Raw genomic sequence first — 25,046 nt, forward strand, 5'->3', positions numbered from 1 at the left:
AGATTGATTTATTTTTAAAACTAGAAATGCTTAATGGAAATCAGACAATAAATCAGTTCTATTAATGTATGATCTCCATGACAATATTAATGACTGCTTGCATGTATTTTATTTCTTTTCAAATATTTATAATGATCTGATAAAGTTTTAAAAATCATCCTGTGACCATTATGTCAAGTTCCAAAACTCATGCAAGGCTAACATCAAATAATACCTTTTAAAAACTAGTTTTTCTTTATACTGGATAACATTTCCAATGTCAGGCAGACACTGGGGAATTGAGCATGATGATCAGTCACAACACAGTGCATTCAGACGCCTTCCCCATCATTGCAGGGGATTTCAACCAGACCAGATTGAAGTCATGTCATCCTACGCCCACACTTTGGAAAGTCCGATTACCTGGCTGTACTTCTATCCCAGCATGTAGGCAGAGACTAAAGACTGCAGCACCAGTGGTGAGGACTAAGGTGGTCAAGGGGGCAGAGAAGCAATTACAGAACTGCGTTGAGTTGGTGGACTGGAAAATATTTAGGTATTCATCTTTGGATCTGAATGAATATGCCCCAGTAGTCACCAATTTCATCAATGTGTGAATGAGTGTGCGCCTTCAAGAACATTCGGGACACAAAGAAACCAAAAGTAGAAAATAAACCAGGAGAATCATAGTCTGCTGAGGGCTAGATCAGAAGACTAGGGATACAGAACTACACAAGCAGCCAAAGTGCAACCCACAGAAGGCTATTTTAAGAGAGAAAAAAAATCAATTCCGATTGAAGCTCGAGACAGATTTGGATGCACGTCAGCTCTGGCTGGCTTTGCAGGCCATTCCTTCCTACAAGGCAGAACCTAGCATCACAAATGACTGTGATGCTTCACAACCAGTTGAGCTCAATGTCCTCTAGGCATAAAATGACACCTTTGAAAATCCCTGCATCATCTGTCGACATTGTAATCTATTTTGGAGGCAATGTCAGAACATCTTTTAAGAGGGTATATCCTAGCAATTGATTGTGTACTTGGTAAGGCATTGAACACCATGGCAACCAACTGGCAGGAGTGCTCAAGGACATCTTCAATCTCTCACTGCTACAGTTGGAGGCTCCCACCTGCTTCAAAGGAGCGACAATAATGCCAGTGCCCAAGTAAGCTGCCTCAATGATTGTTGCCCAGATGCACTCATATTTACTGTGATGAAGTGCTCTGAGAGATGGCCAAAACTAATTCTTGCCTAAACAAGGACCTGGGTCTGCTGCATTTTGCCTATCGCCACAATAGGTCTACAGTAGATGCATCTCACTGGTTCTCCACTCAGCCTTCAATCACCTAGACAATAGTAATACCTATCAGGTACTGACTACAACTCTGTGTGCAACACAATCATACCCCTCAGTTCTGATCAACAAGCTCCAAAACCTGGGTTTCTGTACTTCCCTCTGCAACCGGATCCTTGACTTCCCTATCGTGAGATTTCAGGCAGAGCGGATCGGAAATGGTACCTTTTCATTGACAATCAACGTTGGTGCACCCCAAGGACGCTTACTTAGCCCATTGCTCTACTCCCTCTATACCCACGACTGTGTGGCTCAGCACAGGTCAAACACCATCTATAGATTTGCCCTTACACAACCACTGTTAGCAGAAATTCAGGTGGTGACTCTATTTCTCTTTTTTATAACCACTTCCATGAAACTTCAGCTAATTGGATCTTACATTTTATTGTGTTTAGGATCTTATGGTCTGTTCTGATTAATTGGGAGACATTGGGACCAGCAAATTTTGACCTAATTAAGTGCCTGCCCCAACTAGCCGAAGTTTCATGGAAATATTTTAGAAAGTATTAAAAAAAAGACCACCTCCACCACTGTTGATGGCAGCCCATTCCACACACACACACACACACACCACTCTCTGTGTAAAACAAAACTTATTCCTGACATCTCCTCTGTACCTAACTTGTTGAAAAAGTAAAATAATTTCCTTTCACTCCTGTTTCTGGCATCTCCAAGCCTGAATGCATTGAAAGTGGTGTAAGCAAAACAGTTCTCAATTGTCTTACAGCTTATTTCCTGCCCGTTGTCAGTGACAAAAACGACTTCCCTCTTTGAACACAAACAGGTGCAACAGATGCTAGTTCGAAACTTTGTCAACGATCTCCTGTCCTAATTAAATGGAACAGAGTGCCAAATATATGAAGAGAATCCTGGCTATTTTCTCAATTAGTTTTTGTTCTTTGACAGCTGACCTGAATAACTCCCTGCCTCAATTAACCGATGGCCCAACGAACTGGAATCACTATTTCATACTGCAATTTATATTTTTTAATTATCTATTGCAATGTACTGCTGCCACAAGACAACAAATTTGACAACATATGCCAGTGATATTAAAGCTAACTTTGATTCTGAACACTGAATAAATTCAGTTAAGACTTTTATTCCCGGTTAATGTCATGCTCATGAATCAAAAGTTGATGAGATGCACTGACATCACTCACCTTGTTCCATGTGCCAAAATCCTTCATATTTCAGAAAATTGTGGTTTCAGTAAAATTAAGTGGCATAAGCCATGTTTCACTTTTAATTGTTTGGGACACTGGCCATTGTGGGGTGGTAGAAACACACCCAATTTCATGTAAAATGCCCAGCAATATAAATGTTGCAAAACTTTGACTTGAGAGACTCTGGCAATTTTGGCAGTTGGACTGTGCAATCAAGATTTGAATAGCTCAGCAGAAAGCCGATGAATAGACAATCAAGATTTGAATAGCTCAGACTCAGCAGAAAGCAGCTGATTGGGCAATCGAGGTCAGGTGACCAAGCAGTTTGAAAAGCTCAAACAAATAAATAGAGGGTTACCTCAAGTGGAGCGGCCAGTGAGTAAGCGGGCCAGTGAAAGAGTGGAGATTTGAGGCTTTGACTCGAGAGGCTGAGGACGAGCTCCACTCCAAGTGAGGTAAGGCCGGGTAAGTTCCTTTCAAAGGAGAAAGTTTCAAAAGTTGAGGCAAGTATTGGGTAGGTCATGGCAGCTGAGATCGGCCCCGTGGTTTGTTCATCCTGCAGCATGTGGGAAATCAGGGATACTTCCAGAGTCCCTAACGATTATGTGTGCAGGAAGTGTGTCCAGCTGCAGCTTCTGGCAGACCGCATTGAGCGTCTGGAGCTGCGATTGGATTCATACTGGAGCATCTGAGATGCCGAGAAAGTCGTGAATAGCACGTTTAGTAAGTTGGCCGCACCGCAGTTAAAGCCTACACAGGCAGAAAGGGAAGGGGTGGCCACTAGACAGCGTAGCAGTAGGCAGGTAGTGCAGGAGTTCCCTGAGGTCATCTCCCTCCTAAACAGATATACTGTTTTGGATACTGTTGGGGGAGATGTCTCATCAGGGGAAGGCAGCAGCAGCTGAGTTCATTGCACCATGAGTGGCTCTGCGGCACAGGAGAGAAGGAAAAGGAGTGGGAGAGCTATAGTGATAGGGGATTCGATTGTAAGGGGAATAGACAGGTGTTTCTGTGGCCGCAAACAAGACTCCAGGATGGTATGTTGCCTCCCTGGTGCAAGGGTCAAGGATGTCTCTGAGCGGCTGCAGGACATTCTGGAATGGGAGGGTGAACAGCTAGTGGTCGTGGTGCACATAGGTACCAATGATATAGGTATAAAACGGGATGAGGTCCTACAAAGTGAATTTAGGGAGTTAGGAGATAAACTAAAAAGTAGGACCACAAAGGAAATCATCTCTGGATTACTACCAGTGCCAGGTGCTAGTCAGAGTAGAAATAGGAGGATATTTCAGATGAATATGTGACTTGAAAAATGGTGCAAGGGGGAGGGATTCAAATTGCTGGGGCATTGGAACCAGTTCTGGGGGAGGTGGGACCGGTATAAACAGGACAGTCTGCACCTGGACTGGACTGGAACCAATGTCCTAGGGGGAGTGTTTGCTACTGCTGTTCAGGAGGCTTTAAACTAATGTGCAGGGGGATGGGAACAAGTGCAGAGAGACAGAGGGGTGTAAAATGAGGGTAGAAGCAAAAAGTAGTAAGGTGAAAAGTAAGAGTGGCAGGCAGACAAATCCAGGGCAAAAAGCAAAAAGAGCCACGTTTCAACATAATTGTATAAGGGCTAAGAGTGTTGTAAAAACAAGCCTGCAGGTTTTGTGTGTCAATGCGAGGAGCATTCGTAACAAGGTGGATGAATTGAATGCGCAGATAGTTATTAATGAATATGATATAGCTGGGATCACAGAGACATGGCTCCAGGTTGACCAAGGATGGGAGCTCAACATCCAGGGATATTCAATATTCAGGAGGGATAGATAGGAAAGAAAAGGAGGTGGGGTAGCATTGCTGGTTAGAGAGGAGATTAACACAATAGAAAGGAAGGACATTAGCCTGGAGGATGTGGAATCAATATGGGTAGAGCTGCATAACACTAAGGGGCAGAAAAGGTGTACAGGCCACCTAACAGTAGTAGTGAGGCTGGGGATGGCATTAAACAGGAAATTAGAAATGCGTGCACTAAAGGAACAGTAGTTATAATGGGTGACTTCAATCTACATATAGATTGGGTGAACTAAATTGGTAAGGGTGCTGAGGAAGAGAATTTCTTGGAATGTATGTGGGATGATTTTCTGAACCAACATATCGAGGAACCAACTGGAGAGCAGGCCATTCTAGATTGGGTATTGAGCAATGAGGAAGGGTTAGTTAGCAATCTTGTCATGTGAGGCCCCTTGGGTAATAGTGACCATAATATGGTGGAATTCTTCATTAAGATGGTGAGTGACATAGTTAATTCAGAAACAAAGGTTCTGAACTTAAAGAAGGGTAACTTTGTAGGTATGAGACGTGAATTAGCTAAGATAGACTGGCAAATGAGACTTAAAGGGTTGACGGTGGATATGCAATGGCAAGCATTTAAAGATCGCATAGATGAACTACAACAATTATTCATCCCAGTTTGGCAAAAGAATAAACCAGGGAAGGTAGTGCACCCGTGGCTGACAAGGGAAATTAGGAATAGTATCAAGTCCAAAGAAGAAACATATAAATTAGCGAAAAAAGCAGCACACCTGAGGACTGGGAGAAATTCAGAGACCAGCAGAGGAAGAAAAAGGGCTTAATTAGGAAAGGGAAAAAAGATTATGAGAGAAAGCTGGCAGGGAACATAAAAACTGACTGTAAAAGCTTTTATAGATATGTGAAAAGAAAAAGATTGGTCAAGACAAATGTAGGTCCTTTACGGTCAGAAACAGGTGAATTGATTATAGGGAACAAAGACATGGCAGACCAATTGAATAACTACATACTTTGGTTCTGTCTTCACTAAGGAAGACATAAATCATCTTCCAGAAATACTAACAGACCGAGGGACTAGTGAGATGGAGGAACTGAGGAAAATACATGTTAGTAGGGAAGTGGTGTTAGGTAAATTGAAGGGATTAAAGGCAGATAAATCCCCAGGGCCAGATGGTCTGCATCCCAGAGTGCTTAAGGAAGTAGCCCAAGAAATAGTGGATGCATTAGTGATAATTTTTCAAAACTCCTTAGATTCTGGATTAGTTCCTGAGGATTGGAGGGTGGCTAATGTAACCCCACTTTTTAAAAAAGGAGGGAGAGAGAAACTGGGGAATTATAGACCGGTTAGTCTGACATCGGTGGTGGGGAAAATGCTAGAGTCGGTTATCAAAGATGTGGTAACAGCACATTTGGAAAGAGGTGAAATCATCGGACAAAGTCAGCATGGATTTGTGAAAGGAAAATCATGTCTGACGAACCTTGTAGAATTTCTTGAAGATGTAACTAGTAGAGTGGATAGGGGAGAGCTAGTGGATGTGGTATATTTAGATTTTCAAAAGGCTTTTGACAAGGTCCCACACAGGAGATTAGTGTGCAAACTGAAAGCACACGGTATTGAGGGTATGGTATTGCTGTGGATAGAGAATTGGTTGGCAGACAGGAAGCAAAGAGTAGGAGTAAATGGGACCTTTTCAGAATGGCAGGCAGTGACTAGTGGGGTACCGCAAGGCTCAGTGCTGGGACCCCAGTTGTTTACAATATATATTAATGATTTAGATGAGGAAATTAAATGCAGCATCTCCAATTTCGCGGATGACACGAAGCTGGGCGGCGGGTGTTAGCTGTGAGGAGGATGCTAAGAGGATGCAGGGTGACTTGGATAGGTTAGGTGAGTGGGCAAATTCATGGCAGATGCAATTTAATGTGGATAAATGTGAGGTTATCCACTTTGGTTGCAAGAACAGGAAAACAGATTATTATCTGAATGGTGGCCGACTAGGAAAAGGGGAGGTGCAACGAGACCTGGGTGTCATTGTACACCAGTCATTGAAGGTGGGCATGCAGGTACAGCAGGCGGTGAAAAAGGCAAATGGTATGTTGGCATTCATAGCAAAAGGATTTGAGTACAGGAGCAGGGAGGTTCTACTGCAGTTGTACAAGGCCTTGGTGAGACCGCACCTAGAATATTGTGTGCAGTTTTGGTCCCCTAATCTGAGGAAAGACATTCTTGCCATAGAGGGAGTACAAAGAAGGCTCACCAGATTGATTCCTGGGATGGCAGGACTTTCATATGAAGAAAGGCTGGATCGACTAGGCTTATACTCACTGGAATTTAGAAGATTGAGGGGGGATCTTATTGAAACGTATAAAATTCTAAAGGGATTGGACAGGCTAGATGCAGGAAGATAGTTTCCGATGTTGGGGAAGTCCAGAACGAGGGGTCACAGTTAAAGGATAAAGGGGAAGCCTTTTGGGACCGAGATGAGGAAAAACTTCTTCACACAGTGGTAGATCTACGGAATTCTCTGCCACAGGAAACAGTTGAGGCCAGTTCATTGGCTATATTTAAGAGGAAGTCAGATATGGTCCTTGTGGCTAAAGGGATCAGGGGATATGGAGAGAAAGCAGGTGCAGGGTTTTGAGTTGGATGATCAGCCATGATCATACCGAATGGTGGTGCAGGCTCAAAGGGCTGAATGGCCTACTCCTGCACCTATTTTCTATGTTTCTAAGCGGGGTAATGTATCAATACCGCTTTCGAACATTCTGTGGCAACTCAAGTCAGTCCACTACCTCCCACAGCCCTGCATTATGGAAATTTAAAAATCTCACCTCGGTTTTTAGCTTTAAGAATGGTGTAACAACAAGTAACAATGTCAAAGATGACATCAAGGAAGAACGAAGGATTGTCCTTTATTCTTTGTCCAAAAGGGAGCCGCAAAACACAAGCGTGGAATCTGATTGGGGGGGGGGGGGGGGAGGGAAGAAAAGTCAGATCGGTGATACGGCAAATCAATCTACTCAGTTCACAGCCACAGGATGTGAGTCAATTACATCAAGAAAAAATAAACTGCAGCCCACCTTTCTTCAAAAGTGGATGAAAATATCCTGTGGCATTAATTCAAAGAGCAGAATTCTACCATATGACAGCAAAAGCTACTATTTAACTTCAGCATCATTTCAGATTTAGAGCCACAGAAAAGTACAGCACAGAAACAGGCCCTTGGACCCATCCAGTCTCTGCTGAACCATTTAAACTGCCTACTCCCGTCAATCTGCAATTTGCTCTTCATACCCCAACCAACCCAGCACAATCTGTACAATGGTAAAATGAAATACACATGGCAGCTACCTCTTCTATTATTATTAGACAATGGCAAGTCATTTATGGTATTTGCCCAATTTGTAAATACCCAATGGTATTTGACAACTGTGACCAACTGTGATTGTTGAAAGTGCAGGAGTACAAAAATCCATTTCTTTCTTTCTAGACGTTTAAAAACAATGGGAAGAAGTCTCAAGAACCAGAAAACACAGTGCATTACAAATAGCTTGGCTTTGAAAAATTACCCATTAGAGGCATCACAGTGGAGATTTTGCCATTTTTGACTCAGTTGATTGAATGTTGAAGTATGAGCTGAAATGCAGTAGTGCCTTTATGCACCCCTCAAGATAAACGAACAACGCAAATTTCAACAACAAAGTACCCCCAGAAATGGATTTGGTATTTTAGTAGGATGTTAAATTAAGCCCTCGGACTTCCAGTTCAGCTGCCTGCTTCAGTTGTGTGTGAGCTATCACAGATCATCAGGGATTCTTGTAAAATCCTCCCTCAACCAACCCCACCAAAACCACTCTCAGAATTTTACTTATGTTTGTAGAACCTTGCATGTAACTCAGAAACAGAAAACTTCAGCAGGTCAGGCAGCACTAATGGAAAGAGAAGAATTTCAAATCAAAGACGCTAGTCAGAACTCGGAAAGAGATAATAAAATTACGGAGTAGATGGTCAGAGGGGTGAACAGAGCAAAAGTAAAATGTGTTTTTATTTCATATTTTCAGCATCTGTGGTGTTTTTGATTTCCCATGTGCAAACTGGCTTGTGTTTTGGTCTCAATAAGTCACTTGTTCCTGAGCATCGTAGAATACTCTAAAACCTTGATAAGCGGACACATTAACCTTAATTTGTTTTATTGTGGCAATGAGGGATCTGCAGATATATTTACTCAGCCTAAGCACTGACAATTAAAGTGGCTTCAAAAACAGCTACAGGATAGTTTACAAGTCTGTAAACTATAGAGAAAGCGGAGTTCCTTCAGCAGTTTGTGTGTGTTTTTAAAGGGAAAGCTTGGTGCTTTATGGCACCTGACAGTGCCTCAAGTGATGCTTTACTGCTCAATTCACTACCTTTGAAACATAGTCACAGTTGTAAACACAGCAGCTACAAATAGCAATAAGGAAAGAGTCGGATTATCTGTGCGGTGTGAGGAACCTGCATTACGTGGAGAGGACCAACAAGTATCTGGGGGTGCACCTGGATGCTAGCACCAACACAGAGGCTGTGTCCAAGAAGGGCCAGAGTCCCCTCTACTTCATGAGGAGACTGAGGCCCTTTAGAGTATTCAGGCCTCTCCTTCACATGTTCTACCAGTCTGTTGTCACCAAAACTATCTTCTATGTGGTGATGTGCTGGGTCAATGGCATCAACACGGTGATGCCGACAGGCTCAATAAACTGATTAGAAAGGCTGGCTCGGTTATAGGAGTCAAACTGGACACACAGGAAGTGTGGTAGAACACAGGACCCTGTGGAAAATCCTGGCAATTCTGGGCAACGTTCCTCACTCTCTGCATGCCAGCTTGGCTGAACAGAGGAACACATCTAATAATAGACTAAGACAACTGCACTGCTCCAAAGAGTGCTACATGAGGTCATTCTTACCCTCAGCCATTAGGCTCTGTAATGATTCGACCTATAGCCAAGGAAGCGATGATTCCTTCCTGAAGTAACTTTTTTTTTAATTCTTTCTTACTTCCCTTCTAATATTTGTATATCTGTGCACTTGTAATGCTACTGTGACACTGTAATTTCCTTTGGGATCAATAAAATATCTTATTTATTGACTCAAGTAATGGAGCAATCCCTCTGCTCTTCTTCAAGCAGTGGCTACGGGATCTGCCTGAGAGAACAAATGGGGTCTCCCACAGGACAAGTTTAGCTCTCTCTCCGTATCAGTGTACTACATTAATGTCAGTATCTTAGAGGGATACAATTTTTGGTTTTCATACGGAACAATACATTGAGTCTGTGTCTAAAAAAGGAATGGAAAATAACACAGCATGCCCAACAGATCCCAGTTTTGAGCATCAACTGTGAAGTGTATTCCTCTGGCTGGTAAAATCCCAACACAAGACCGTTAGGCCGGAGGGGAGGGGCTGAGGCAGCCCACTGGCTCTAGCCAAGTGAAAGCGGGATGAGTGTACAGTGGCAAGCCAAAATCAACAATGGAATCAGGCTTGCCCTGACATAACAGGCCTTCTCATTTAACTGTCTGAATAACATGTAAATACTTCTACCCATCTACACAGATGCTTCTGACAAAATGAAAACATTACAGCCCACACCTTTTAGGACTTCCCTTTCTTGAAAAGTATGGTGGGTACAGTTTTGATTCTTAAAGTCGAATGAAATGAAACACTATCTCTGGATTTCAAATATTTCCCCATGTGGGCAGAGTGTATAGGGTAACAGCCAATTTCAGACAGAGGTACGGGGGGGGAAAAAGTGAGCATTCGTATCTTTGCATCAGGAACTACAGTAGAGTAGAAGGAAATGGGAACATGGTTTTTTTTAATACAAATGTTTAAAAAAGACATAACCTACAATTAAATGGTCCATGATAGATCTCACCTCTTCTGCAAATGATCAATTTCTAGTCCCTTCAATGGACAGGTCCTCAGTTGTGGAGGGAAGATTACATTACATTAACAAAGTTGCTAACTCAAAAACTTTAGCATTCATAACAAATCCACCAACAATTAAAGGTGATTGTTTTCCACCTATATCAGTAAAACTGACCTGCAGCAACGGGGGCTATGGACTTTTGATTGGCTCATAAGAGTACACTTAGTCACTTTGACTTACTTAAATATGAGAGAACTGACAAAATAAAGGAACTGATAGAGTCATAGAGAAGTACAGCACAGAAACAGGCACGTTAGCCTATCTAATTCATACCAAAACCTTTTTTAGCTGCCTATTCTCAATGGGACCATGGCCCTGCATACCCCTACCATCCACGTTCTTATCCAAACCTCTTTTAAACACTGAAATCAAGCTCACATGCACCGCTTGTGCTGGCAGCTCCTTCCACTCTTGCGATCCTCTGGGTGAAAAAGTTTCCCCTCATGTCCCCCCCCCCTTAAGCATCTCACCTTTCACCCTTAACCCATGACCTCTGGTTGCAGTCCCACCCAGCCACAGTGGAAAAAGCCTGCTTGCATTTACCCCTCATAATTTTGTACACCGCTATCAAATCTCCTCTCAATCTTCTATGTTCTAAAGAATACAGTCCATAAGATATAGGAGCAGAATTAAGCCATTTGGCCCATCGAGTCTGCTCTGCCATTTCATCGTGGCTGATCCAAATTTCCGCTCAGCCCCAGATCTCCTGCCTTCTGCCCCGTATCCCCTCATGTCTTGACCAATCTAGGATCTATCATCCTCTGCCTTAAATACACATGAAGACTTTGCTGCCCACAGCTACCTGTGGCAAAGCATTCCACAAATTCACCACTCTCTAGCTAAAGAATCTCCTCTGTTATAAAAGGACGCCTTTCTATTCCGAGGTTGCGTCCTCTGGTCTTAAACTCTCCCACTATAGGAAACATCTACTCTATCAAGGCCTTTCAACATTCCACAGGTTTCAATGAGATTACCCCCATTCTTCCTAATTCTAGTGAATACAGGCCCAACACCATCAAATGCTCTTCATATAACAGGCTGTTCAAACCTGGTATCATTTACATCAACCTCTTTTGAACCTTCCCCAATCCTAACCTATTCAATCTCTCCTTATAACTCAGGTCCTCCGACCCAGCAACGTCCATGTAAATTTTCTCTGCATTCTTTCAATCTTGTTTACATCTTTTCTGCAGGTAGGTGACCAAAACTGCACACAGTACTCCAAATTAGGTTTCATCAATGTCTTATACAACTTCAACATAACATCCCATCTTCTGTACTCCATACATTGATTTGGATTATTAGAAAGTGAGTGATGGGTTGTAGATGTTTAGTACCAGTGGCACAAAGTAACACATGAAAAGACAACCATAAAAATGTAGTTGATGGAGCCTGGGTATCTAATGCTTGTAGTATTATACAACAAAATGGAGAGGGTCAAGGAAAGACAAGCTGATAATAGTGTGAGAAGGGGATTTAAAACTTCATGTAAATTTAACAAGGTCAAGTAACCTTACTTTCTCAATGACAGCTGACAGGAAGATGAAACATGCAAAATGGTAGCAGACCAATTAAGAGAACAAATAGACCACAAATGGAGAATTATGAGGTGTGTGTGATGTCATGAACTTCAATAAGAAGAATTAGAAAACAGCACATCTTTCACATTTAATGAATGCTAGTGTCCAGAGAGATCTGGGTTTCTAAGTACATGAAGTACAGATAGGAAAAATTAATTAGGGCAACCAATAGAACCCTTAGGTGACTTCACACCCATGGATATTGGCACAGACTTTTTGTATCCCACCCTTTGACCCCCCCCCCCCAATCACAAGATTCAATGTTCAGATACGTAACCACCATCAGGCTCTAACACAGTTCCTAAACTGGCACATTTAAAAGGATGTCTTTCACAGCGTATCTGAAATAGTCGAACTACAAATGAAACACACTGTTGGAAGAGGAGTGCACAAACATAACTGAATGTTAAATCAAATTAAGGCAATGATTAGATCGCAAACTTCAACATTTAAACAACCTTAAGGGCTTTTTATTTATTTTTATTCCAATGTCCCAAATTATGTATGCATTTTTCCGCATATTTCAATTTTAAGCAGTGAAATTAAACAGATATCCCACTTTCAAGAGTACCTGTAAGCCTGGAGAAGAAAAATCTTATAGACATTGATGGCAACTGTTCTCAGTGTATTGATCTGCAGAAAAAATTAAAGTATATTACAACTGGTCCATACATCCATATATTTATTAGTAGGACAATGCAAAGAACATTCGTCTGCATCACTGTCTGGAATGCAGGGGGGCGGGAAGTATTGCATAGGACCAGAATAAGCTACAGAGAATTGTAAAGTTAGTCAGCTCCATCATGGGCACTGGCCTCTGTAGTATCCAGGGCATCTTCAAGAAGCAACACGTACAACAAGCTGGAGGAACTCAACAGGTTGGACAGCATCCATGGAAACGAGCAGTCAATGTTTCAGGCCGAGACCCTTCGTCAGGACACAGGTCTCGGCCCGAAATGTCGACTGCTTGTTTCCACGGATGCTGCCCGACCTGCTGAGTTCCTCCAGCTTGTTCTACGAGTTGCTTTGACCACAGCATCTGCAGTGTACTTTGTGTTTACATCTTCAAGGAGCGAAGCCTCAAAAAGGCATCGTCCATCATTAAGGACCCCCCATCACCCAGATCATGCCTTTTCCTCATCGCTACTGTCAGGGAGGAGGTACAGAAGCCTGAAGACATGCATTCAACAATTCAGGACCAGCTTCTTCCCCTCTGTCATCAGATTTCTGAATGGAAATTGAACCCATGAGCACTACCTCACTACTTAATTTATTTCTATTTTTGCACTACTTAGTTAACTATTTAATATTTACTGTAATTCAGTTTTTCTGTATTTATCATGTTCTGCTACTGCAAAGACAAGTTTCGCAACATATACCGGTAATATTACACCTGATTCTGATTACATCCTTTCCTCGCTAATCTATTACACTGAGCTTTGAAACAGAAGTGGAACCACATTATCTGCACCAAACATCAGAAGGTGTTTTGGAGACCTCATTCCAAATTCAAAGTTTAAACATCACTGTGGGTAAAAACATTCAAACAGAAAAAAAAGATTAATTGCAGGTTACTTTTTTTTTGTTCAATTCAAAGGTAAATGTGAATTAGAATAGAGATAGTAGAAAACACTTTGTGTCCCTTCATGTCTAATTAGAAATAAGGACTACTTGAACAATCTGATCGACAAAGAAAAATTCTACTCAAAGATCAAGATCAGACTAGTTTCAGATGGGCAAATATATTGATCACTTGCTATTACCAAGTCCTAGTCACCTCCGAAATAGCAATATCACAGAGCATTTTGGTTAATGTATTTAACATGTAACTTCATGATGCAAAATGAGTTATTAATTTATTAAAAGAGATGCTGCACTGATGACCACCAAAGGACAACACAAGCTATCCAATTAGACGGTTTACTCAAAACCATTTGCAAGGTTTTTCATAGAAAAGCACAGTAAGTAAAATTGCTATTTAACCTAAAAACTCAAGCCCCCAATCACGTTTATTAAATAAGCCCATTTCTAGTGAATGACGTGCCCTGATCCAAATTGGCATCATAAGCACTCCAAGATGAATGGGCAGCAAAGCTGGACACAGTTTTCACAGCCTTAATAATAGAGGCAGGCACCTGTTATGACAGCTTCTGCATTGTGGGGTGTAAACAGCAATGGGTAGAGATGGCATGGAATGAGCTTAATACAAAATATACCACATAGTTAAATGGGTTCAACAGCAAGTAATAGTAGCAGTTAGCACGAGGCTATTGCAGCGTGGGGTGTTTGGGAGTTCAGAGTTCAGTTCCGGTGCTGTTGTGTACGGAGTCTCTGTACGTCCTCACCGTTGAATGGAAGGGTCATCTCCGGGTGCTCTGGTTTCTTCCCACAGTCCGAAGGCCTACCGCGTAGGTTGACTGGTCATTGTAAATTGCCCCGAGATTAGGCTAGGGTTAATTGGGCTCGTCAGGGGTTGCTAGGCTGACATTGCTCAAAGGGCCTAAATAAGTAAATAAAATGAAGCTATTTGAGGGGCAAGTCAAATCTCACCTCAAGATCCAGGAATATATGGTGACATTTCAGCTTCAGAACAGCCAGTAGTTTCCTCTTCATATTTTGTCCAGCGTTGGAACTACAGCTGAAAGTAAGACTTGATCTAATGGAGATATTTGCATAGCTAAATTAAAGAAAATTATCAAGTTATTGTACTATGGAAATTAAGTCTCCAAACCCAAATGTGTTGGAACAGTGATTTTTTTTAAAAATCAGGTTAGCAAATTCAGCTGTGTTCATCAATCTGGCTTTCAATAACCATCACAGAAAGGATGAAATATTTTCCTCATGCAGTTAAATTTTATCAACCAGAACTTATAGGAGCACCATGTTCATTAGAGCAGTTAGTAAGATGGCTTGCCTTTGCCATGAAATTAAGGATTATTATATTCACCCAACAGAATCAGCAGTATAATAATTTTGTATATCTTAAAAGACAATCAGTAAGGCTGGTGAATCCAGAGTAAACTAATGCTGATAAACTTCCAAGGATTCTACTGAAGTAAAAATGATACCCTCTTGTCACGAAGCAGGCTCATTACCAAACAGATTGTTTTATCATCTTATCGTCATCTTGAATCTATAATGAACATTTAACATTGTAAAACACCTCAATATGCTTCAGAGGCAAGTTATTAAGCCAAATGTAACACCAAGCTATTTAAGGAGGCACAAGGGCAGTGAAGATAAATTTTGGTCAATGTGTTCGGTTTTAGCACCTCTCACAGTTGGACCAGGTGTAGAGATGAAGTGAAGTGGAGGTGGTTTCAGTATTCAGATCCTTAGTATCAATTGCCTATTGCAGAGGGATTAAAATGAGAGACTGAGGCAAAATTAAATCATAGCCATGTGGGGCCAAAGCATACTGGGAGAGAAAATGGTGAAACTTGGAGGAACACTGAGGCAAATCATACATCTTAAAGCACACTCATCCTGCTAACCAAGTCAGTTATATGTACTCGGAAACAGTAATCAGCAGCCTAAGAAACCTGTCCAGCCCCAGACCAAAGCTGAGAACACTTTCCTCTTCAGTCACGAGACTGCTAGTGGGGGCGGATGTAGGTTGAGACCACAGGACATCGGAGCAGAATCAGACCATTTGGCCCGTCCAGTCAGTACTGCCATTTGATCATGGCTGATTTATTATCCCTCTCAACCCCATTCTTCTGCCTTCTCACTGTAACCTTTGACAAAGTTATGAATTACAAAAAACTATATTGATAACAAAGAACATAGAGGAATTCCTTAAATTATTATTCCCCCCCCTCCCCCACTCCATGGATCCTGCCCACTTGGGTGACTAAATCCAGTGATTTTTCTTTTTATTCTTCAGAGATCAGTTACCCCCTGTGCACCCTCACCTTCCCATTCTGACTGGGGTAACCAAGCCCAGGATGGTAAAACTGGGTGGACTGCACCACTGTCCTATTCTAGGCTGCGAGTCAAAACTAATCCCTTTATCACATCGAGAGAAATGTACTTTCATTAATACACCATGTCATTTTGCCTTTCTGTACCTCAAGGACACGAGCTTACACCACCACTCTGCCCCCGCTACACTCATGACTGTGTGACTAGGCTCAATGCACATGTCATCTATAAATTCACCGATGACACAACCCACAACTGTTGTTGGCAGAATCTGAGTAACTACGCTCTCACCTTATAAAGTACAACAGAGCATTCAGAAGACCACTGTGCACATCCTTTAATGGAAATGAAGTTAACATATAACTGGAGATGTAACATATTTTTCAGGAAAGGGAAGCAAATTTATTGGCACATCCAGAAAAGGTGGAAGGTATAAAGACATTTTTATGAACAGTAGAAGATTAAATAAAGTTCCGGGAAGAGAGAGGCTTGGTGCCAGTTTAAATGACACAGCTGCCCATTCCACATAATATGGTAACAAAGATCAGCTGATGCACTGTGAACAAGTTCACGCTCTCTAAAGTCGAGTTTACAAATTCCAGTGTAACTTCCAAAGAGAAACAGAGCTCCCTCTAGTGTCAAGGTCAATACTTATACCTCAATTTCTAACAAAAAAATAAATCAGAGTACAGTACCTAGTCCATATCTACTGCACGGAGATTGGGTCTGTATTCCCTGCACTGTAACTACACTTTAAAAAGCCTCAATAGTCTGAGAAGTGATTGGGACACCCAAGATTGCTCAAAAAACTACCCCCCCCCCCCCCCCAACCATCTTTACTGATCAGGGTAGGAGTTTCCAACCCTTTTTTATGGCATGAACCAATACCATTAAACAAGGGATCCACGGAACCCCAGCTGGGAATACCTGGTCTAGGGCATTTCCTGTGATGGCAACAACGAGCAAGATGTTAAGTGTTACACAGCCATTAAGTTTGCATCTCAGTCATTCAGTAGCCACAGCCAACTTCATGTTAACATCAATCCCAGAATGTGATATACAAAATGGAACATACTAACTTACTGTCAGCCTGTTATGACATTTTAACCCATCACCCAACTTAGTGCACATCATCGTCTTATGTCAATCTTTGTGTAGTAGATTTCTTAATTTTCCCCCCCAGAGTAGCTTAGCAGTCAGATTCAAATGTTTAAATGGATTAAATGTAACAGTTATTTTCACTGGGACCTGAAAGACCGAAGAGTAGAATAACAATGCAATATGTCAGCATGTTTAAAAAAAGTCAATTAAAACATAACAAAGACTCAACCACTTTAGCAATCAGTTCAATGTACAAATATACTCAATATACTGTATATCTATACTCTTAGTTAAGAGATCCAGCAAGGTGGGATTTTTTTTTAATTAATTTGTTATGATTTAAATTAGATTAATGAAAATCTAATGCAAGTTCTAAAAAGAAAAACCATGATTGATATTGACATACTTTAATACTACAATTTAAAATTCACTGTTTTATCATGGGTTTTGAAATTAAATGCTGCTGTCTTTTTGTCTGCACGATGTGACGATTTACAGTTTCAAAGACGATGTTTCATGTCTGGAAATACCATGAAGACCCAAGGATTGTTGAAGCTACACTTAAAGACAAAATGAAGTTGGTCACAAGGCTATGAATGGTCAGAAAATTAATCTATTGCAGAGCATCCTACAAAAACTTACTCTTTGTTTTAAAATGTAACCTCAACTCCCCTTTTCATTTAAGAGGGGATTCAAGAAACACCATCAATTTTCTGATAACTTCAAGATATCTCATTTAATAACCAACACTGGTGTGTATCAGCAGTCTTTGTTTAACAGGATTCCTCCCAAATACTCTCTTTTTTTACCCCATTGCAAATTCTATATTGTCAAACTGCTTCGAGATCTGAACCTTGGTGAAGAACCCTGCTGCGATAAACCTCCTACCTGGAATAGTCACAGTAGATCTCCAGTGTCTGTGTGTCGAACAGCAGACCACACCAAGGAAAAAGACTGTGTTCCGGCAATGATCTGGCCATTTTGCAGTCTGGAATATCCTCATCAACAGGAAAGTTGACTACAGTTTTATGTGGACTTATGAAGCAGCCATATTCTGGAATTCCTGCAGCCAGAGTTCTTGATCATTCAGGAAAATAAACAAATAATGATTCAGTAAGATGTTCTATCTGAACTAGAAGTATCAGTTCATGTTGATAAAAAACAAAACGGTCACCAAGAATTACGCTTCACCATGAATTCTGGAATAGCTAATAATAACATAGCTGCCCATCAGTTTTTCGGTATTGATTAACATCACAGACATTGCAAAACAATTTAAATTGAAACGCCACATGCTGGATAAAGTTATTGTGTTATAATACACATTCCTACAGGAGCAGTATTTGGCTGGCATTGACTATCGAGTGAGCATTGTTCTGTATTCATCGACTGCATTGTTTTTCCCTTTCTGCTGTGGAAGATCAACCACAGTCTACCTTAGTAAGCAATAGTATCGTGGCTTCACACCTGCTGTCAAAGGCTTGAAAATACCATCAATGATGAGAGGCATTTAAAAGCAGTATGTGTATGTACAGTATATGTACATATAGAGTGGGTTCCAGTTAATTGGGATCAGTACAGTTTGGCCCAATGAAGTGGATGCCCCAATTAGCCAAAGTTTCCTGGAAATAGTTGGAAAGGTATTTAAAAAAAAAAGATAAACTACCATTTAACTGAATAACAAATTCAGTATTTAAATAAAATACAGAACAAATTAGAACATTATCCATAGTACTACAGCACTATAACACTGTGCAGTAGTTTCTACTAGTTATCGAGGAATTCATCCTGTGTACGCTTTTGAATGACTGTAAATGAAGACAATCAACACGGACATTTAGCGCAGGTAATGGACTGCCTTCATACAACACTGTCAACAATTGCATCCTCAAAACCTTTATTTCCATTGCAACGTTCAAGAAGCTTGTTGAAAATGTCAAATTTTTTTGTAGATCCTAATCTAGAGAAATCACTTCATATCATTTCATTGCACTCTCCTGATGAAGGGTTTCAGCTCGAAACGTCATCACTACCTAGTCCCATAGATGCTGTCTGGCCTGCTGAGTTCTGCCAGCATTTTGTGTCATTTTCATTCCCGGCCATTTCTGGCATCTCCAATTCTTGAAACTGCAGTGAGCAAAGCAGTCCTGAATTGTCTAGCTGCTTATTTCTAGTTATCATGAGAAATACCACTGCTCTTCTGATTTAAAAAAACAGAAGCATAGGCAACTGGCACTATTTAAAAACTGTTCATTCTAAGCATAGTGTGGTATTTAACTGCTACACAAGTGCTGGTGTCTGACACTAGTTAAAAACTGTTCAGCAGCAGCATCCTGCCCAAATTAAACAGCACAGGAAGGGAATCTCAGCTATTTTCTTAATTGGTGTTTGTTTTTTTAAGAGTTGTCAGTGGCTGCCACGATTAACTGAAGGCCCAAATACCTGGAATTGTGTTTGTATATATGTACTGTATGTATGTATATTTACACACACACACAAAATTAAGTCCAATGAGAAATTTTAAACCACTTCTGTTTTCAAGCCCAGGCCCCATTTAAACAATAGCCAGCCTGATCCCAGCTCCCAGCTTCCATTCCACAAAATGCAGAAGGGAAGGTCAGCGATGTGCTGACTTGGGAATTGAATTAACTGCCAGTGCTTTACAGAACACCAACAATAGGCAAGGGTATTTCAAGCCCACATTCAAAATGACTGACTCAATGTGCTAGCATTTCAATGAGAACTTGCATTGCTGCAGCTCCACCTGCTTTGATCTGACACCAACCTCCTCCTTGCTTCACACAAAGTACCTTGAAACGTTTTCTTTTAATCATAAGTCATTGCAGACAATCCTCATTACAAGGCAAAATAAATACTCAGCACAACTGGCCTTTTAATGCAGCTCAGACAGTGGCATGGAAATTATTTGGGGAGCTGTGTAAAGCATTTGTTTGATTATTAGGCAGTCAAGGTAAAAACCCAACCACAGTGTCAACTACATTCTCTAATAGTAAACTATTTAATTGCCATCAATAAAGTAGAGCCAAGCTATAAGCTCAAAAGGCACAAATAACTGGTGCACACAAAGCCCCAGTCAGTGATATTTGAAAGTCAAGTGATATTATCCACTTAATGATCATTGTCCACCCAAAGCCTGCAATTTATCACATGGACATTTCACAGTTTATATTTTCAGACAAGTTGCCACCTGCAGCCTAGCTAAGCAAGGTAGTAGTGGTTAGCACAACATCTTACAGCTCCAGCGACCCAGGTTCAATTCCTGCCACTGTCTGTAAAGAGTTTGTACGTTTTCCCTGTGATGGCGTGAATTCCCCCCGGGTGCTCCAGTTTCCTCCCACAGTCCAAAGACGTATCAGTTGGTAGGTTAATTGGTCATTGCAAATTGTTCTGTGTGATTAGGATAGGATTAAATTGGGTACTGCTGTGCAGCATGGGTTGACAGGCAAATTCCGCACTGTATTGCAATAAGTAAACAAGTAAATATATAAATAAAGAGATGAGCAATATTCAGTGGCTTTGAAACAATCACAGGAAATGTTTTCCAGCTTTCTGCACTACACAATGAACAGAATGTAAGGGTGTTCAATCAATTACTTGACTGCCTGTCAACTCCAGCATCAGGATTGATACACCGCTGAAGACAATGTTACAGTTAATATGGAACTGAAATTCCAATCAACTCTTCTATTGTACATGTACAACAGGCCTTTCAGCTCTCAGTCGCCGTTCTATCTGACTTACCTTAGAAACTTTTTGGCATGTGACAAGTGTGGTGTAACTAGCAAAAAGTCATCTATCAGTCGCATCATCAACCTATGAAAGATAAATATTTCAGCAATCACTGGAAAAACAAAATTAATGCCAATATTCAAAACCAGAAGTCATTTCTCTCAGTAATAGAATAATTGGCAACTTGGTTTATTATTGTCAAATGTCCCAAGTGAACGTCGACGTTTCGGGCCGAGGCTCTTCGACAGAATGCAGAATAAAGTTTTAGAGTTACAGAGAAAGTAGTGTGCAGGTAGACATTAGGTTGCAAGCTCATAACAAGGCAGGCTGTGAAGTCGCGTGTCCATCTTATCGTACCTGGTTCATGTTCAGTTGTCTTATAACAACAAGCTAGAAAGTGGTGGTATGGGATTTTAGGATTTGTATCTTCTGCCTGAAGAGAGGGGGTATAACAGAGAATGTGTGGGGTGGGTGAGGTCTTTGATTATGTTGGCTGCTTTAACAAGGCAGCAAAAAGCAAAAACAGTGTATAAGGGGAGCAAACACAAGGAAATCTGCAGATGCTGGAAATTCAAACACACACAAAATGCTGGTGGAACACAGCAGACCAGGCAGCATCTATAGGGAGAAGGGTCTCGGCCCGAAACATCAACAGTGCTTCTCCCTATAGATGCTGCCTGGCCTGCTGCGTTTCACCAGCATGAAGGGGAAACCAGTTTCTGTAACGTGCTAAGCTGTACCCACAACACTCTGTAGTTTCTTGTGGTCACATACAGGGTGATCAACTTCTATGCTGCTTCGATAAAAGTTGGAGAGGATCAAAGGGGGCATGCCAAATTTCTTTAGTCTCTTGAAAATGCAGAGGTATTGGTGCGTCTTGTCGGCTGTGGTAAAGTTTGGACCAGGACAGGCCATTGGTGATGCCCATTCCTAGAAACTTAAAGCTCTCAACTTGGACTTCAGCACTGTTGATGAAAACAGGAGCATCTGAAACCCTCCTCACCTTCCTGAAGGGAATGACCAGCTCTCCTGAGTTGGTGGCATCGAGGGAATGCTGGTCGTCGTGATGCAACATCACTAGGCTCCCCATCTCCTGCCTGCACTTCTACTAATTCGTTATTTGATATACGGCCCACTATGGCGTTATCATCTGCAAGCTTGCCGGTTGGAATTACACCAGAATCTGACCATTTTGGCAATGATGTCAGAAACATTCAGCTCCAGTTTTAAACAAATCCAAAGCCAGAGGAAAGGAGAAGAGAACTTACCCATCCTCCTGAATTCCACTCAAGAGCTTGTTCTCCATATCCCCATAACACAAGCTACAGAGCAAGGCTGAGACCAGGGAACCCTGTGGTATTCCACAGCACTGCACGTAATACCTGATAGAACAAAAAGAAGCTACTGAGACTGAATGGCACTCTATTCCATCTAATAGATTTATACAAGGTTTATTTATAATGCAAAAACAAATTGTTTTCATAAATTTTGGATTTTAGTATGTTTTCAAAATACTTTTGATTTTCAAATTCATGAAATGATTTAGCAGTTTTTGAAGAGTAGTTAAGGAGCCATTTAATAAAACAAACAATAAGTCAGCAACTTAAAGGAACGTTTGAACATTCCATCCAGTCTCAGATACAGGCAACAGCAACTACGCACCACCCTTGATAAAAGATACTTGCATGTATATGTACGTTTCATTGACTTTTACAAGAGAAATTTTAATTGAGTGTCAAAAATACACTTAACTTCATAGGAAGACACTTTTTATTGCTTGAGGTAAGCTAGCATAATACCAATTTAATCACTGAACTAGAAAAGACAGTTAGTTTTATCTGGCTCTGTGGAAAATAACCATTTAGTACTGAAAATTGAGAATGTTTGTTTCCTGCAGCAGCAGATTATCCAATAAAGACATACAGTTAGCAGGTTAATTGGTCATTGTAAATTATCCCGTGATTAGGATAGGATTAAATGCAGGGATTGCAGGGCAGTGAGGCTCGAAAGGCCGTAAGAGCCTATTTCATGCAGCATCACAAACAAATAAACAAACCAGAAAATTCACAACTATCCACTTCAAAACAAAGGCTAAGTTTCATTTACCGTAAATTCCGGACTATACGCCGCTACTTTTTTCCCCACGCTTTGAACACTGCAGCAACACTGCGGCCTATACTACGGTGCGGCTAATGCATGTTTTTTTTCATGCCGCCAAAAACATTTTGCCTCGTAACAGTAGACTGTTATGAATCCCATAACTGGAGAACTTACCAGCAAAGATAGTCTGATGTCACTATTTTCAAATGTTTTATTTATAAAGGGACACAAAAGTAGGGTTAATACATACATTCAGAGACAATAGAGGTCTGTTGAAGTCTGATGTCAATATTTTCAAATGTTTTATTTATAAAGGGACACAAAAGTAGGGTTAATACATACATTCAGATAGTGCACATCATCAACACTCAATCTAAAGCGCGGGTATAGTAATAATCATCATTAAGTGAGCTCTGCTGTTGTCTAGGGGTTAATAGATTGTCCGTTGGAAATATAAAAGTCACTCAGAAAGTCTGCCGGCCTCAGCCCGTTGGAAATCGCTGGGTTTCACGTGGGGCGACCGAGAGAGAGAGATTGGGGGAGAAGAGGAAGAACTTGCCGAGTCTTGATGACTCTTCCGTGAAATCGGGGGAGCGTTGGTTTTCTCTCCCCGATGTTAGTTAAAAGCGGTTTCCTGTGATTCCAGCCACAGATTCCAATCCCGGAATCTAACGCACGTGGCTTCCTTCAGAATGGCTTCCCGCTGCTGCGGGACCACCCTCTCGTGTCTTCTCGGTGCGTCTGAGGGGCTGTCCCCCGAGACTCTCCTTTATACTTCCTCACGGAGTCGCAGGTGTCAATCAGGTTGTGATGATGCAATCTCTCTCTCAACCAGCCCACCTTGCCCGAGGGCTTTTCACGTGGTCTCCATGAGACAATAGTCGCTGTCGCCTTATTCTGTATCCCGGGTGGAACGTGCAATTTGTATTGTTGTGATCCCAGCCCCCTCCTTTGTGAGAATCGCAAGAGCACCCGTCGAAAGGTGGGGGGGGGGACCCAGTCGGAGAGAGAGAGAGAGAGAAACATGTCAAAGTGCAGGTCCCACCAGGGATACAGAATAACAACAGCGACTATTGTCTCTGAATGTTTGTATTAACCCTACTTTTGTGTCCCTTTATCAATAAAAACGTTTGAAAATAGTGACATCAGACTTCAACGGACCTCTCTATCTTTGCTGGTAAGTTCTCCAGTTACGGGATTCGTAACAGCCCGTTTCTCTCTCTCTCTCTCTCTCCGACTGGGTCTACTGACCCCCCCCCCCCCCTTCGACGGGTGCTCTTGCGATTCTCACAAAGGAGAAAGGAGGGGGCTGGGATCATAGCAAGACCAATAAAATTGATGAGTAGTTCACAGAGGTCCAATGAAATTGTACGATAAATCAAGCGCACTTTCACAATTAAATTGTTGTAAATCAGTCATTTGTACTCACCCTCATCAACATGGAAAACACTTGAAGAAAAGCATATGATGCAGCTTTTAAGTTAAAGGCCATCAATAACTTTTCCTGGTAGGCTGCAGTATATATATTTTTTTACCAGTCATTAGGAGATATTGGAATGTTGTTCATGCACTGTTCAGTAAAAAAGTATACGCAACGTAATTTGTGTGTTACCGATACGTAGGTATATTTAAAAGTAGCTGTGTTACAGGCACTGTTCGAAAAAAAGGATTTGCAATATGTATTTGTTTATGTTACCATACGGATTTAATTAAAAGTTAAAAAATCCTCATGTGTAATATCTTTCTGTGTAAATATCTCATATTACAACATGGGACACCTGCGGCTTAAAATCCAGTGCGGCTTGTACAAGTACAAAATTGATTTTCTTTCTAAAATTAGAGCGTGCGGCTTTTAATCAGGTGCGCTCTGTAGTCCGGAATCTACGGTAAACTTGATCTGACCTTTTTCAAAGATGAATGGATCAATTAACCAATTAATTTCTTTGTTTGGCTCTCTGTCAGGAGACAATTTACAATGACCAATTAACTTACCAACAGGTAAGTCTTTGGACTGTTGGAGAAATCTGAAGCACCTGGAAGAAATCCATGTGGTCACAGGGAGAATGTACAAACTCCTTACAGGCAATGGTGGGAATCGAACCCGTATCACTGGTACTGTACATCATTGTGCCAACTGCTGTTAGGCAGAATTAATATCCCAGCATCTGCAGAATTAATATCACCTGCCTCATTCTTCTGTACAATCTGGATGCATTCCTCATTGAATGCTCATTAAGGTCCTTGCTCTGAGTTAATTAAAAATGGAGTTTCTATTGGCTATACTTGCTCGCAAATTTGTGGGAATCTCTTGGCAATAATGGGAACTTGCT

General features: G+C 41.3%; 1 protein-coding gene across 2 annotated transcripts in view; it reads right to left on the reverse strand.

Moving 5' to 3' along the window:
* tert (telomerase reverse transcriptase) overlaps positions 1-25,046 on the reverse strand; it is a 64,797-nt gene that overhangs the window by 19,894 nt on the left and 19,857 nt on the right. For both annotated transcript variants that reach the window (XM_059945284.1, XM_059945283.1), the window contains exons 9-14: positions 21,885-21,998; positions 20,629-20,700; positions 17,755-17,943; positions 14,392-14,518; positions 12,413-12,474; positions 7,130-7,254 (exon numbers count right to left, since the gene is read on the reverse strand). In XM_059945284.1, the coding sequence (XP_059801267.1) occupies positions 7,130-7,254; positions 12,413-12,474; positions 14,392-14,518; positions 17,755-17,943; positions 20,629-20,700; positions 21,885-21,998 (689 nt within the window). The remainder of the gene's footprint in view (positions 1-7,129; positions 7,255-12,412; positions 12,475-14,391; positions 14,519-17,754; positions 17,944-20,628; positions 20,701-21,884; positions 21,999-25,046) is intronic.

Source organism: Hypanus sabinus, chromosome 20 (genome assembly GCF_030144855.1).
Source record: "Hypanus sabinus isolate sHypSab1 chromosome 20, sHypSab1.hap1, whole genome shotgun sequence".
In the NCBI taxonomy this organism is placed as follows: Eukaryota; Metazoa; Chordata; class Chondrichthyes; order Myliobatiformes; family Dasyatidae; genus Hypanus; species Hypanus sabinus.